This window comes from Parasteatoda tepidariorum, chromosome 9 (assembly GCF_043381705.1).
Source record: "Parasteatoda tepidariorum isolate YZ-2023 chromosome 9, CAS_Ptep_4.0, whole genome shotgun sequence".
Classification (NCBI taxonomy): domain Eukaryota; kingdom Metazoa; phylum Arthropoda; class Arachnida; order Araneae; family Theridiidae; genus Parasteatoda; species Parasteatoda tepidariorum.
The window spans coordinates 6,320,676-6,337,577 of NC_092212.1; the positions used below are offsets into that span (position 1 = coordinate 6,320,676).

The following is a 16,902-nucleotide window of genomic DNA, read 5'->3' on the forward strand; positions in this document are numbered from 1 at the left end:
CTCTCGTATCATTAAGAGAAGAGTTCTAGAACGTCAATATCTGATCATTATATCAAACGTTATTGAGGGTAGTCCGCTTTTTTTCTTTTTATTTATTTATTTATTTGATACACTGTACAGATACCGAACTTCTACGACGGAAGATGCATCTAATGTAATGAAAAATGCCTTCTAATGTAGGACCGATATAAGGTTACTAAATTTATGTTGCTGAACTTCGAACTGAGGAAATGAGGGGTCCCGTATAGGTAAAAATATGTACAAAATATAAAATCATTGATATCACAGCTTGACATATAAAAACATAAGCTTAAAATAAGTTATGATTTTTTTAGTATGTCATTAGTGGTGGTTATGGTAAGTGAAACACAGTTTTCGAACATTTTGTACATACAAAAAGTTTGAAACAAAAAAAATCTGAACTTCTTGATTTATATCTTGAACTTCATCCATAAAAAAAATTATCAATAATTTCAAAAATAATGTTCTAAATGTTTTAACCATTATTATATTCTTGCTTCAAGAATCAGATGCATATCCCTATTACCTAAAGAAGGAATAAGCATGGCATACTTGATGAAGCATATAAGTTTTTTGTGTGAACTATATTTTTGTAAATGCATCGATTAATGAGATATCTTCTGACGTTAAGATCTGTATGATTGGTAATCACAGAATAAAAAACCGAAGCCATTACATCCTTGAGATTTATTGAAGATTATAGGCATGCGTTATAAATGTTGAACAAACATAATAAGGTTGATTAGAATAAGTTTTGGTGAATAAAAATCATTATAATTTGAAAAACATTAAAAGATTAATAAAGACTAAAAAATAATAATAAAAACTAGTCTGGAAACATCTATCTGAAAAATGTTGCTTGAATTCACTGAAAGTAAAATTTACTATTGGTTTTTTTGGTAACTGACAGTGTATCACCATAAAAATAACAACCGTGGAAAATGTACGCATTATTATGAGAAAAAAATTATTGGTAACCTTCACAACATTCATAAGCTCCCTTTTTTGTACCTTCAGGGCAAATACAGTTTACATACGTTTTAAAAAAAAAACTTTCTTAAAAGTACAGCTTGCTCCTGGACCACAAAGGCAGACTAGACATATAAAAATAATTATTTTTAATTTTATAAAAAATACTTCGTTATTATATACTATCAAATTAATTTCATTTGCATTCTAAAAACTATTATGTCTAAAAAAACTATTATTCGAAAACTGACTTCTTCAAAAATTTAATTTTAGGACGGATCTACACTAGCTATCTTAGCATGGGTTTAGTAAGGTCAAAAACAACACTAGAAATATATATATATATATATATATATATTTAATAAAGCAGCCAAATTAGCTTCAGCGAAATGAAGATAAATATTCTGGCAAAAAAATTCATTTAGAATTTCGCAGAAAATTGTTTCTGTTTTAATTTTATCATAAAGCTATTCATTTTTACCTTTTAAAAATATGTGGAATTTATAGTTTACCTTTGCAACGATTAGAATCATAAAGTTATTATTCTGTTAAGCAGACACATTTCAATACACCAGAAGAATCTCTCAAACATTCTACATTATCACACATGCAATCTGGAATAAAACATACCTTTTGATAATAAAACAACTTAGGAGACTTAGTCTAAGTAACGATTTAGTGAATTAGTGCCAACATGCTTTAACAATAGCAGCAAGTTCTTTACATGGATGGCATCTTTTCCCTACATGAAGACATCTTATTTATTGACCTGGTGATTAAAAACTGAAATTCTATATCAGCAGTTGTCCATAACACCATTTTAAGCTAGACTTTCGTTCTTGTTTTTTTCAAGAATTTAACTTTAGAATGTTACAAATGAACCGTCTTTTACTAAGATACCGTTTCCCCACAAGTCTAGCTGCGCGGACTATCAAATTTGCAGATTAAAAAAAAGAGAAGAAAACTCTGAGACGCACTAACTGTTAAATATATAGAATAATTCTACGAATAAAAATTCGTAACTGTCAGAACTCTGAGAAAACTCAAAAACATGTGATAGAAGTTTTAAAAATAATAATAATAATAATAATAATAATAATATATATATATATATATATGATAAAATGTAATTTCTACACTTTTTGTCCTTAAGAAGAGAGTGTGTTCCAGACGCAAGTGCGTGAACGCAGGTGCAGTGATTATTTCTTATATTATTTCTTACATTATTCTTTTGTTGGCAACATATTTTATATATATTTTGTGTACACTTGTGATAGTAAAAGAGTTTGTTAGATGAGATACTTGTTTTAGTGTTGATTATAATTAGAAAACATTTACGTTTATAACCAACACATTTTGGTGCCGAAACAACTCGGTTTAAAATTAAGTACGAATCAGATGAATAATTTACGCAGTCACTCTTTTAAAAACTAACGAAACGTCAAACATCAGTATTACTCAATGATGGAGAAACAAAACGAAAAAGAACTTGGCGATAGTCTGGCACTTTTGAAAAGAAAAAGAAGAACAGTGCGAGGTAATGTTACTCGATTTATTACGCAATTAAATTCTGATCTTTCTGCAACCTCTGACACTTTAAATGAAAATGTCGAATATATTAGTCATCGGCTTTCCGATTACTTGTTAGAAATGAAGAAATTGGATAATGGCATTCATAGTTTATTAACAGATGGTGATTATGACAATGATATTATTCAAATTGAGGAATACGTGGATAATGCCGAGCTCTCTATCTTTAAAGCAAAAAAAAATATTTGGTAGTAGAACTAATTTTGAATCTAATACGTTGCAATCGCCAGAAGTAACCGTTTCTTAAATACCTGTTACACAAGTACCCGTTATGCAATTACCCGTTTCTCAATCGTACACAGTGAAACTTCCTACTATTAAACTCGATACTTTTCGAGGTGATATTGAACAATGGCAGTGTTTCTGGGAACAATTTAAATCTTCTATTAACGATAATAATAGTTCATCATTAATTGATAAACATGAGTTTTTGCGAGGATATTTAGAAGATGAACCAAGACGTTTAGTTGACGGAATCAGTGTTAGTGCCGACACATATGAAACTACAAAAGCACTTTTTCAAAATCGATAAGGTGACAAAAACAGAATAATTCAAGCACATTTAGACTATTTGGAAAATATTTCGCCAATACGTAATCCCACTCCTATTGCATTGAATGAATTATTTATAGAATGCAACAGAAGACTAAACGCTTTAACGGCTTTAGGGGAGGATATCAACTCTTACGGGCGCCTTTTGGCTCCAAGCATTTTACGTGCCTTTCCGGATGATATTTGTCGACGATAGATTATTTACGCAAAAAGAGAGAAAATATCGGAAGGTGATATGAATAAACTAGTGCAATATTTATCTGAAGAAGTAGAAGGTGCTCTCACAACACTAAAAATTCGAGGTGAGCAAAACTTTGAATACACATTTAAGACATCTACAGCAGCCTTGCATGTGAATTCTAAGAAGACTAACCTGACTAAAAAACCATCTCCATTTTGCGCCTTCTGTGAAATTAACGGTCACTGGCAGCAAGATTGTACGAATATAACTGATATCGATACCCGAAGCCCAAAATTAAAAACCTCTGGTAGATGCTTCCTGTGTACTAATCGTGGCTATAGAATAAAAAATTGCCTTCGAAAAGATAAAGCGTTCTGTATAAGATGCAAAAAGAAGCACCATGTCTCTATTTGTAGAAATAACAGTTCAAATCAACCTAGCCACTCTATTTCTACAAATAACACAGATACTCGTACACCTAATTTTACTCACTTACAGACCGCTAGAGTATATATAACTGGCCTAACTGGTATTACTAAGCTTACAAGATGCATTTTAGATTGTGGGAGCCAAACCAGTTTCATTCATTCAAATCTTGTAGACTACCTAAAATTAGATGTCATTAGCTCTGATTCACTTGAAATTCATGCATTCGAATCATCATCAAATTAGGCTCAGTCGAGACGCAAAGTAAGATTTAAACTATCAAGTATTTGGAATCAGTCAGAAATTTATCTTCATGCATTTGAAAGTCCTAATAAATATGAAGTTCACCCATCAGTTCCATTAGAGATTGCTTCTACGGCTCACAAGAAAAAAATTAGGCTTGCTGATCCGAATAACTATGCAAGAGATGCCTATAGAAGTTTTCATTAGTACAGATTATTACTGGACGGTGGTGAATTCTGAGATTCCTTTCAGACTTTCGGAAACAATTGTGCTCATTCCATCAGTCTTTGGCTGGATTTTGTCTGGATCCAGATCCCATACATCTGTCGCTTCTTTATCGTCAGTTCATAAAATTAGCATCAAATTACCATATACTTTGGATGATCGAGTTAGGAAATTCTGGGACTTAGATACTTTAGGTATTAAAGCCATGCAAGACAGAGAAATGTCCATTCGCAATTCTGAAATATTGGAAGACTTTCGCAGTTCTTATGAAGTCCTAGAAAATCGTCGTGTTGTTAGTTTACCTTGGAAGAAAGATGTTTCTCTTTCTTCAAATAACTATCACGTAGCATCAAAACGCTTCAATACATTGTGCAAGAAGCTCCAAACAGATCTTAGCTCAAAGGAAATGTATGTTACACTCATGGAAGATTACATAGACAAAAGGCAAGTTGAAATAGCACCGGATAATCATGATAAGGAAGAAAAAAGCTATTACATACCCCATCATGTAGTCATTAAAGAGAAAAACGCAGAAATTAAGGGACGAATAGTGTTCTGCGCCTCTTCTTACACACCAGGCCATCTATCATTAAACGATGTTCTAGAACAAGGTCCTAACTGACTTCCAGAAATTTTAGCCACCTTATTACGATTTCGTCTTCACAAACAAGCACTTATTAGTGATGGAAGTCAGGCTTTTTTACAATTAACCATGTGGGAAAAAGACAGATGTGCTACTAAGTTTTTGTGGTTCAAAACTAGGAAAAATGGTGATGGATATTTGCAGTTAGAGAATGAAATTGTGGTCAGCAATTTACACGTTTGCCCTTTGGATTAACCAGCAGTCCATTCCTTCTTTCAGCTACCCTTGACGAATTATCCTGCATGTACTCCAACATTTATCCCACAGCAGCTAAACATCTAAAAGGCAATATTTTCAAGGATGATTTCGTTGTGGGAGTAGATTCAGAAATCGAAGCGAAAACCCTATTTCATGAAATGCGAGAACTCCCGAGTCTTATAAGCCTTCCTTTAGCAAAATGGGGTACCAACTCACAAGTTTTGAAAAACGAATGGAAGAAAGAAAAAATAAAGTTTAAATGTAAGACTCAAGTCTTAGGTGTTAATTGGGTTACAGAAGACGATACGTTTCATCAAAATATTAAGGAGCATGACCATGATTTATTTAAGGAACCGGTCACTAAACGCTTACTTCTGAAAACAATCTCAAAGATTTTTGATCACTCGGGAATTTTCTCACCATCTACAGTAGTAGAAAAAATTCTCTTTTTTAAGATACATGGCTATGTGGTATTGACTGGGACGAACTTTTACCCCCATCTATCGCATCAAGGTGGTCAAAATGGACGATAGACTTACCAAATTTAAACAACATTCGAATCCCCAGATGGATTGGAATATCTTCTGATGTTACCATTCACGTACTCTGCGATGCTTCGGAACGCGCTTACGGAACAGTGTTATACGTACGATTCACAGAAGATACTAAATTTCATATTCGAATGGTTTGCAGTAGTAATAGGCTTTCTTCTCTGAAAAGAATAACACTTCCCCGCTTAGAGCTGTTAGCCGAATTATTGGGTGCTCGATTACTCCATTATTTTTGTACAGAAACTAAACTGGATAGGAACACAGCGACACTTTGGAGTGACTCAACAGTTGTCTTAAATTGGATACAAGGTGATACAAATCGTTGGAAAACCTTTTATCTGAAACCGAACGAACGAAATTCTCAATTACAGAAATCCAACACAACGGCGGCATTGTCCTGGCAATGAAAATCCTGCCGACCACTTGTCTCGTGGTGTTGCACCAACAGAAATTAAATCATTGGATCTTTGGCGGCTAGGACCAACCTGGCTAACACAATCATCAAAGTTTTGGCCTTCAAAACAACTGAGTGACGCTAATCCAGATATTCATGCTGAACTACGTAAACCAGCTTCTCAATCTTTATTGATAACTTCTTACCAACCTCTTATTGATATATCGCGCTTCAGTTCATATATGAAACTTCTTAGAGTTGCAACATGGATATTTCGCTTCTTATATAACTGTCGATTCAAGCATCGCATTTCTATTGATCTCACATGTGATGAGCTTAACACAGCAAAAAAACTATTGGACTATTGGACTATTGGATTCTAATAGTGCAAAAGCAATGCTTTTCGGCAGAGCTAAACGCTTTACAAAATAATTCCCCTTTGCCAAAATCTTCAAAAATTTGCCGTTTTAACCCATTTCTTCAAGAAAATCTAATGCGATTAGGAGGTAGATTACAGTTTGCATAGCTCAAAAATGAGCAAAAACACCCTTTGCTTCTTGATGGCTCTCATCCTTTTGTACATCTTTTCATATACTACACACATGTGAAGCTTCATCACTTCAATGTTCAAATAGTACTTTCAGAGATTCGTTCCAACTTCTGGATAATACGAGGACGTGAAGCCATCAAACGAGTGCTCTATAAATGTCTACCTTGTAAACTCTCACAGGCAACAAATAAGTCAACAAATCGTAGCTCCTTTACCAAGGGACAGAATTACACCTTGTCTTCCATTTACTACTATTGGCATAGATTTCGCTGGCCCACTTTATGTTCGTAACTTGAAACCTTTAAATACAGTCTATATCGCACTTTTCACTTGCTTAACTACTCGTGCCGTACATGTTGAACTAGTTTCAGATCTCACTACTGACAAATTTCTCATGGCCTTAAAAATATTTGTAGGGAGAAGAGGAATCCCTCATACAATATACACTGACAATGCCACTACCTTCCATGCCGCTAATAAAGAGCTATCCATTTTATGGGACAACTTGACATCGTCAAAAGTTCAGCAATATTATGCCCAGACGGGAATTAAGAGGAAATTTATTGTTACACGAGCGGCTTGGTGGGGAGGATGGTGGGAACGTTTGATCGGACTAACAAAAAGATGTTTGCGAAAATCCCTAGGTCGAACCTTGTTAGATGAAGAAGGTCTTTCTACAGCATTAGTTGGTGTTGAAGCCGCATTAAATAGTCGACCGTTAGCTTATGAGCAAGGAAATGATGATCCTGAAGAAACATTAACACCATCCCATTTTCTTACCGGTAAAAGACTTACAACCATACCTTCACAGCCTGTAGCATCTAATAGAAATCTGACAAAATTGTACAAGCAACAACAGGATTTATTAGACGCATTTTGGAAGAAATGGTCAAAGGACTATTTATTGCAATTAAGATCTTTCCACCAAGTTCGTAACATTCAAAAATCATCTCATGTTCGTGTTGGAGACATAGTATTACTTCACGAAGATGTAAGACCACGACATACGTGGAAAAGAGCATTGGTAACCGGACTAATTAAAGGACGCGATGAAAAAGTCCGCACTTGTACTTTACGTTCTGATGGCAAGAAAATCTCCCGACCTGTTCAACTTGCGACCTGTAAGTGTGTCTGGTAAGTAACCTGTAAGTGTGTAAGTGTGTCTTGTACTTTGCGTTCTGATGGCAAGAAAATCTCCTGTAAGTGTGTCTGGTAAGTAACCTGTAAGTGTGTAAGTGCGTTTTGTACTTTACGTTCTGATGGCAAGAAAATCTCCCGACCTGTTCAACTGATCATTCCTCTTGAGGTTGATCAGGGAGGGGAGGATGTTCCAGACGCAAGTGCGTGAACGCAGGTGCAGTGATTATTTCTTATATTATTCCCTACATTATTCTTTTGTTGGCTACATATTTTATATATATCTTGTGTACACTGTGATAGTAAAAGAGTTTGTTCTATGAGATACTTGTTTTAGTGTTGATTATAATTAGAAAACATTTACGTTTATAAGCAGCACAGAGTGAATATCTGGACTGAGATTGGATAGTTTTAGTGTTAAGCGTCCACCGCCCATTACCAAACTATTTCCAGTCTATTTGTGGGTCTCGGCCTATGGGTTGGAAACCACGGTTTTAAACGCTTTAAATCTTTACTTACTATGGCATATTTGAAAGATAGATATTTCTCGATTTTCAAAGAATTTTGTTCTCACATACCATATATTCAACTCAGTAGGGAAACTGACAGGTCAGGGTTATCGCTATCTGAACTACATGTATTGGCTACTCATACGGCAGCTGCGTGACTGCCACCAAAACCAGATACACTTACCATGCGCGAACCATATATGATATTTCATACCTTACAATATATTGTATCAATTAAAAAAATAAATTACAAATATGAATTTGAAACATGTGTTTTTAAATTACTTTTGACGTGTGCATTGGAACACTCTATATAGGGCTCATACAGGCCTTTATAGGTTTATAAATTAGTTACTGTCCTAGTAGGCCTTCAAATTTTACCTACTGTTATTTGATATTGAAATATAATTAAAAAAGCTATTATTTACAAATTTACCACCACTATTGAATTATTTTGGACCATAGGGAATCTTGCAAAAATCAAAAATGCTGTGTTTTGTGGGCAATTATTTTCAAGTGGTAGCACAAATTCATGTTATTTATAATGTATGATTGTTGATTTAAAATTAATTTACTCACCCCCATGTATATGTAATTGTATATGTAGTCGAAATTAAAATTCGCCACTCTTGAAACTGAATGTTTTTACACAGTTTTTTAGAGGGAGTCCGATCTACGAAAGAGCCATTTAATACAAAATTAAGTAAAATTAAGCATTTGGTAGCATATATAAATCTAAACATTTGTGTGTAATTTATGAATATGATTGGTTTGTTTTATTTACTTGTCAACCAACACAAATTCAATTCTCATATATATACATGATAATTTTTTTTCAATTACTCTTAAAAAAATTTGGTTCATACGCATAACTGGAACACTTTTTAAATAGTCTGCGCAGATTACTCATAGAAAACTGTGCGAAGGCTTTGGTGATGGTTGAACCTGCAAAATAACGTCTGAATGAACTGAGATGACGCAATATCAACAATCAATTTAAAAATATCTTTGTAAGAACGTGGAGCGGCTGGTCTCTTTGTTAAATATTCCACTTGATAGAAGGATACAGAAATAAATAGCACCATTTTATCTAAAATAAGATTATACCAGCCTAAACATGTCACCGCCAACGTTATGTTTATCATGTTTTATTTTTTCTTGAATTTGTTTATCTTCTATCAAAATTTATAGTCTACGAAAGTAAATACTTCAAATTGTAATATTTTCTAAAGTTGACACTTTTAAATTGAACTGTTGTTTACTAATGGTTCACAGATGATAAAACTGTTTTCCACTTGAATATAGCACAGTTAAATCCAGCAACGGTAGCCGGAACTTCCACTAGATAACAAAACAATTTGTATCTTGGAGACTCGGTTTCCAACAAAGGTTTTAAGCTGGTGGGCTGGCGTTTTAATCCATGCTAGTGCGATGGTCGGGTCTGCATGCAAAATGATTTAGTCAATGTTCATTTTAGGATAATTATAAATCTTTCTTAGAAGTTGAGAAAGAAGTAAGCAAGCTGATAGCTCTAAACGTGGTATAGAAATGACTTTAATGGGTGCAACACGAGATTTGCTCGCAATAAGATGATAAGTGTTTGATTCAGCTTGACCTGGACAATACATGTAAACTACAGCTCCATACGCTAATTCCGAAGCATCAGAGTAACTCATTAAAACAGTTTTTGAGAAAAAGTCAGTTAAAATGAATCTATTAATGCGAATAGTTTCTATATTTCGCATAGAAGATGCAAAATTAAGCCACTGACTTGCGATTTGTGGTGGAAGTTGATCTTCCCACGACAGTTTATGTACCCAAATTTTTGGAGAAACATCTTTGCTTTCGTGATGACAGGTTGTAAAAGACCCAATGGGTCATACAGTCTTGTTATAAAACTCAGCACTTCACGCTTAGTGAATTTGGTAGTCGTTTTTGGGATGGACACTTTAAATGTAAATTGATCCTCAATTGAATTCCACCTTACACCCGCGCCACCTCACCTTACCCCAAGTTTTAACGCTCGCATCAACTTCTGATGCAAAATCATGCTCTGCTGGGACACCTATAGGTAAACTGTCCCTTAACTCCTCTGAAATAGAGTTCCACTTATCAAGAGACATTCCACAAGTTGCTAGAATATCGTTCAGCTGTTGTTGTAATTTCTGAGCACCTTCTAAGCTTTGAGCTCCTGAAACAATGTAATCCATGTACATATCTTCCAAAAGAACTAATGATGCCAGTGGAAATCGTAATTCATCTTTATCCAACTGCTTGAGAATTTTGATTGCGAGAAATGGAGCCTAAGCAGTTCCGTAAGTGATTGTCTCTAGTCTGAATGCTACAGGTTTTGCGTACTCAGCATCTTTCCAAACAATTCTTAGAAGATCAAGCTGCGATGGATCTATTTTGATTTGTCGAAACATCTTTTGGATGTCTGCCGTGAAAGCGTATTTATGTTTACGAAATCGGATCATGATTTCGAAAATGTACTCGTTCACGTCCCTCTTCAAAATGACATCATTCAAGCTTACACCTATTGAGGTACTTGATGAAGAGTTGAACACATCACGTAACTAAGTGGTTGTCTTCTCAGGACGATAAACACCGTGATGTGGGAGGTAATAGGTAATTTGACTACCTGACAAATAGCTTTCATTATCATCATATTTTTCCATATGATTCATGTCTAAGTACTCCTGCATAAATGATTTGATTAAATCTTGCATTTCTCCATTTCTAGATAATCTTTTCCATAGTTAATTCAGACGTCGCACGGCTAAGTCTTTGGACTCTCCTAAACGCTCAACGTCCTTAACTGGCATCTGTACGATAAATCGTCCACGCTCATCTCTGCGATAAGTATTCTGAAAATGTGATTCACAAAACGTTTCTTCTTCACTCTGAATTTTTATTTTATCGTCTATGTCCTCTATTCTCTAGAATTTTTCTAAGCAGTCTTTGACTTCTAATTGTGTGGTTATGAATCTGCAGTGAATTTCTGGAGTGCGGGTATTTATTGCTCCAGTTGCAATATATCCAAAAACAGTATTGCGAAACACCAAATCACTGTTTGAAACGCGGATATCTCGAGCCTTGATAATTTCAAAAAGTGCATCCGCTCCTAAACGCATATCTATTCTTCCCGTTACAGTGAAATTAGGATCTGCCAATTGTTGCGGAATTCCTAACTTATCTACTCTGAAGGATGTAACAGGAAGAAAATCGGTGATTTTGGATACCACTAAAAAATCAAGAGTTTTTAAAAAAGAGCTATTACCATTACGAATTGTAGCTTGGCCGAATAATAGACTATACTGGCAGAGCAATCATAAATAAAGAAACAATAGCCCTCCTGATGATTGACATATCCAAAGCATTTGATAAAGTATGGCACACTGGTACAATATATAAACTCATACAACTGAATTTTCCACCCGGCATAATCAAACTCCTATCCTGCTATCTTTCTAATAGAACATTTCAAATCACCATCAAAAACAAAAAATCCACAAAGAGAAACATCACAGCCGGAGTACCACAGGGCAGCATTCTGGGACCGATATTATACATATTATACACTTATGATTTTCCTATAAACAAAGCCGATTATAACAGCATAACAGCCTATTACGCAGACGATACCGGTATTATTATTAAATCCAGAAACCCAAATCATGCTCTTCAAAAACTACAAGACCATATAGACGAAATAGAAGACTGGTGCTTAAAATGGAAAACTGCAGTAAATGCTGGAAAATCACAAATATTAATTATACAAAAAAGAAGAATTAAAATACTTCCACAACTTCAACCAAAAATGTTCAACATACCAATACCAATAGTTAAAAAAGCAAATTATCTTGGCCTTATAATCAATAGCAAACTCACCTGGAATGATCACATCAAAAGCACAATAGATAAAGCAAATGCAGCAATAATAGCCATACAACCATTAATATATAATCAGAATATGTCACTTAAACTAAAGAAGCTACTATATACAGCAATGATCCGCCCAATACTTACCTATGCCTCACCTGCCTGGACAACGATACCTCAACATCTACTGAAGAAATTAAACCAATGCCAAAACAAGATCCTTAGAAAAATAACCTGTGCAAGATGGTTCATCCGGAATACCAATATACATGCAGACCTCAAAATACCAACTCTATCACAGCATATATACAAGCTAAACGCAGATTTTTTCGATAAAGCCATAGAATGTAAAACAGCAAATTTTAATGAAATCTTTAAATTTGAAAATTATATCAAAGATAAAAACTACAGACCAATAGCTGCACATTTCACCTCCGACGCCTCATATCATAACTATCAAAACAAATAATTTCATCAACTTTTCTGAAAATAACGTTTACTCATGCTGATACAATTCTGAACAACTCCAAAATCAAACAAACACAGTTTAGAGCAAGCTGCTCAATTTATTTTTGATTCCATTTAGTTATTCAAGCAAAGAGTTTGAAACATTCATAAAAGCAACTCCATTGCCTGCTTACCTCATTGCTCAACCAAAACTGTTCTAAAATTCCAGATTGATGGGATAGGGTCCGCTTCGCGGCCCAGGTGCCCAATAAAATTAAAACACTAGGACTAGGAATTGTAGCTTGTATTTTTGATCTTATTGTAGTTTCGTTTCTGCCCAAACTCGAAACCTGAAAATTCATTCTTTCTTGCGGTACTCCTAATTTATTAGCGAGTTTAGCTGTACAAATATTCGACATGCTGCCTGAATCTAATATCGCTCTACATTGCATATAAGATCAATTTAAAGGACTTAAAACCCAAATTAAAATAGTCGGAAGGCTCGCTGTTTCATTTTTCGAATTAATGCAAGATAAAGAAGCAGAAACAAATTCTTTTTGTTGAATATTAAACACTGCTGCTCAGGATTGAGGTCATGACCGTGAAAAGAAGAAATCGAAACATCTGAGTTATTTATAGTCTCGCGTTCTTTATGAATTAGTGTATTATGCTATGAGTGGCATATGTCACAGGAATGTTTCGATTTGCAATTCAATAACTTGTGTTGACTGCTTAGGCAATTAACACGTTGAGCGCAGCGTCAGCCATCAGTGGCTGACACTGGACTTTCCATTTAGGCCGAGTCAGCCACCGCGGTGGCTGACACTGAAATTACATTTAGGCTGCGTCTGCCACAGCTTGCTGATACTGACCTTTCACATAGGCTGCGAAAAACAGCTGACTGACAGCGTATAACATGATATAGAACTATAAAATTTACCCTCTTTATTGAATTGCAGAAAATTTATTCAAAATTTACTTAAAAAAGTTATTTTATCGATTAAGAGTTCTGTTATAGATTGGGGGAGTATCCACTGCTCTAATGATAAGTTAACATGTTGAATGTCATGGGGGTCACCAGTGGCCGGTGAAGCCAAGATTATTAGAAACATATAATTCGAGTAAATTCTCAATGCTTTTTATCAAATTATCTTTACTAAAATGGCTTAAAGAAATTAATGCAATATAGAATACACGAAAATAGTTTTATTTATATACACAGCGATGCCAACTTGCTCCGGGCAACGAATAAATATTTTCAAGTGGTAGTTTATTAAATGTGATACTTGGTTTGATAAATTCAATTTAGTAGATTTTTATCCACCACTATTTCTAAACGATTTGAAGGCTCGTATAATTCACCACTTTTCTAAGATATGTCATGCGAAACCTTTAAAAAAACTAGAAAAATCTGTCAAATTTGTAAATTTAGTTTGCAGTTATTTACCGTTTGGCCAGACGGGCAAGCCATGTAAAATTAGCGTGGCATTCAACGTGTGGATCAAGTAAAGGAGTAAAGGACGTAATTCTTGTCCCCTAAGACAGTCGTAAACTTTAAAACAGTTCATGGGATGTTATAGGATACTACCTAAATCTAATGGAGGTCATATTAATACAGGAAAGCCAACTACTGAGCTTTTTTAAAAATAATTTCATAGTAAAGTGTACAATTAACGCGTTAAATGCCATGCTAATTTTGCATGGCTAGCCCATCTGGCCAAACGGTCAATAACTACAAACTTTTTTTTTCCTAATGCCCACCTGTATTAACATCCGCCAATTCAAGCATCTGCAGGGCGATTTCGTTGGCCATATTACGAACAGGGCTATTTCGTTGGCCAGGGGCACCATATTAGGTAGGCCAACGTCGCTCCCACAGTAAGGACAGATAGTACAGAGAAGGAAAGAACATCCATACCTTTCTGATGCAAGAGCAGTTCCCTGACCCCTACACAGACTAGTCGGCTCTATAACTACAAACTATATTTGCAAATATTAGACTGATTCTGCTATTTTTTCAAAAGGTTAGGTATGAAATATCCGAAAAAAGTGGCGAATTATATAAGCTTACGAATTGCTTATAAATAGCGGTGGACAAAAATCTACCGAATTAAATTTATTAAACCAAGAATCACAATTAATAAACTGCCACTTGAAAATATGTATTCGTTGTCCAGAGCAAGTTGGCATCTCTGTGTGTATAAATAAAACTATTTCTTTGTGTTCCATATTGCATTAATTTCTTCAAACCATTTTAGTAACGATAATAATATAAAAAAAAATTATGTGTTTCTAATAATCTTGGATTCACCGGTGACCCCCGTGGTGGGACGGACAAACTCAGTGCTGGTCACCGGTGACCACCCAAGGCATTCAGCGTGTTAAATAAAATGCTTTAAGACAATTCACCACTAAAGTCTTAAGAATTTTTGATCATTTTGCCAACATTTTAAAATTCTTACCAGATGAGAACTGCAACAAAGTGGTGTTTCGCATGAACTTTTAAACCATTTGCATTTAATGGTGGGCAAAATAATTTTAAATCAAATTTACAAAACAAAGAATTATACATTAAGGTATAAATTTAGCTAAACTGGATGAATCCCAACAAAAGTAGAAAGTTTACCACTTTGTGATAATTGTTCTGAAAAATATACTATAATTCATGCATACATACTTTAATATCGTAATTTAAGAAAATCCCCTTTACGAAAAACAAAGTACTTCTCAATTAACAGGGCTCTGGGAAATTCACAAACAATATTTAATTTCATTTTTAAATTTTATTATTTTATTTTATTCAGTTTTTATGTGTTTAAAGACAGAAAGAAAATTAAAAAAAAAAATAATAAAAATAATTTATGGAGATCTACATTTTTTAGCTACTTCTCGCTTGCTCTCGTCTATCCAAAAAATACCAAAAAAAAAGTAAAGTTAGAAGTGCGTATTTAGAAGTGCCCTCTAATTTAATTGGCCTCTTTTATTTGTCGTCAAAAGTGTTTACCTGCAACACCCTGCCAAATAAAATGACGTCGAAAACTAAATATAATTAAAACACAAAGAAAAAGTTCAAATCTTTGTAAAATTTATTTTATATTCAAATAAAATAAGTAAATACGAACATAAAAATGAAAACGCATTTCATCTAATATGGGCAGTAAAAAAGTTAACGTCAACTTGCCTTATTTAAAGGCCTCTCTGCTGATTGGTATAAATAAAAAAAATTCTCAACCTATTGACTAAGTTGTCTGAAATCCAAAGGTTATCCCAATGTATGTTTGATCAAGAAATTTTTTCAACCGTATTCTCTTGTGCTGATTGACTGATAAAATGTTTACTAGCAGTCACTACTTGCACTGGCATTTATTACAGTTTCCCCTAATTTTTACAGTCCCCAAACCCGGAAAAAAATCCTTTTTTTATAATTAATTTCTGTAGGATTTAATTTTTCAATTGCATGAAATGGTCTCCATGATTTACTGACGTGTTTTCAGAATTAAATACTCCACTACCTCATTGCTTTAAAATAGAATTTTTATAAAAACCAAAACAGATTATTTACTTAGGGATGATTTATAATACCAAATCAAGCATTTGAAAAAAAAGAAATGTAATTCTAATTACACATATGAAATCTCTATTTAACATTCAGTAAGGTTACTTTGTTTCTAAGCTTCAAAATCTGACTAATTATAAAATTTCGTTGTGATGAATAGAATCGAAATAAAATGGATATAAATTATTCTTATGAGAGCTCTTGATTAGTTAAAGAGATTTTTACTTTAATTTAATCCTTTAATTGTGTTTATCGAAGCTCGCAACACTTGAATATGCCCTCTAGCGGTATGGACTTTTTCTGGCTTATACTAACTAAGTTTTCATTTAACCTTCTCACGTGGGTGCAAAAAAAAAAAAAAAAAAACNGTAAAAAAAAAAAAAAAAAAATCAAGATCCTCTGATGTCTCTTTTTGAGACTGGGGGATGAATTAAAAAAAGAGAACCGCTAATCCCTAGAACAAGTCAAGTGATGATTGTTAAACATCCCCGAGAGTTTTATTCTCCCTCTGTTATTCTAAACGCCATTTGCTATCTTTTACACCAGTGTTTCCCAACCCCCGGTCCGCGGACCGGTACCGGTCCGTGGATCAAATAGTACCGGACCATAACCGGACCCCCCATTTCATTTGAACTAAATTAAAATTCCTAGGTTTATACCTCAAATTAAAAATATCTGTGTTCCATTAAAATTTTATTCATTAAAAAAAAGGGGGCCCCCCGAAGGTAGTGACATAATTTTTTTAATGTTTGTAATGTATCATAGTCTCCGATTACCCCCAGATGGAACCGTCTCATTCCATTGTAAAGAAACAAGCTCAGGGTTCTC

At 34.3% G+C, this 16,902-nt stretch overlaps 3 protein-coding genes across 3 annotated transcripts; all 3 read left to right on the plus strand.

Annotated features, from left to right (window-relative positions):
• The first annotated feature begins 3,367 nt into the window (after nt 1–3,367).
• On the plus strand, nt 3,368–3,985 carry LOC139426445 (uncharacterized). The gene has a single exon (XM_071185345.1). The coding sequence runs from the start codon at nt 3,368–3,370 to the stop codon at nt 3,983–3,985; it is 618 nt and encodes a 205-aa protein (XP_071041446.1).
• Nucleotides 3,986–4,157: 172 nt separating this feature from the next.
• On the plus strand, nt 4,158–4,829 carry LOC139426446 (uncharacterized). The gene has a single exon (XM_071185346.1). It carries the CDS (start codon nt 4,158–4,160, stop codon nt 4,827–4,829), a length of 672 nt encoding a protein of 223 aa, XP_071041447.1.
• Nucleotides 4,830–4,919: 90 nt separating this feature from the next.
• Nucleotides 4,920–7,681, plus strand: LOC107453192 (uncharacterized). Its single transcript, XM_016069900.3, has 4 exons — nt 4,920–4,977; nt 5,070–5,309; nt 5,504–5,999; nt 6,724–7,681. The coding sequence occupies exons 1-4, from the start codon at nt 4,920–4,922 to the stop codon at nt 7,679–7,681; spliced, it is 1,752 nt and encodes a 583-aa protein (XP_015925386.3).
• The last annotated feature ends 9,221 nt before the right edge of the window (nt 7,682–16,902 follow it).

Coding starts and splice junctions, on each gene's coding strand:
- LOC139426446 (XM_071185346.1), top strand. CDS start 4,158: ATGCAAGAGATGCCTATAGAAGTTTTCATTAGTACAGATTATTACTGG.
- LOC107453192 (XM_016069900.3), top strand. CDS start 4,920: ATGTGGGAAAAAGACAGATGTGCTACTAAGTTTTTGTGGTTCAAAACT. Junction 5,310..5,503: donor AGAAAAAATAAAGTTTAAAT/GTAAGACTCAAG, acceptor CTCTTTTTTAAG/ATACATGGCTATGTGGTATT. Junction 6,000..6,723: donor ACAACGGCGGCATTGTCCTG/GCAATGAAAATC, acceptor AAACTCTCACAG/GCAACAAATAAGTCAACAAA.
- LOC139426445 (XM_071185345.1), top strand. CDS start 3,368: ATGAATAAACTAGTGCAATATTTATCTGAAGAAGTAGAAGGTGCTCTC.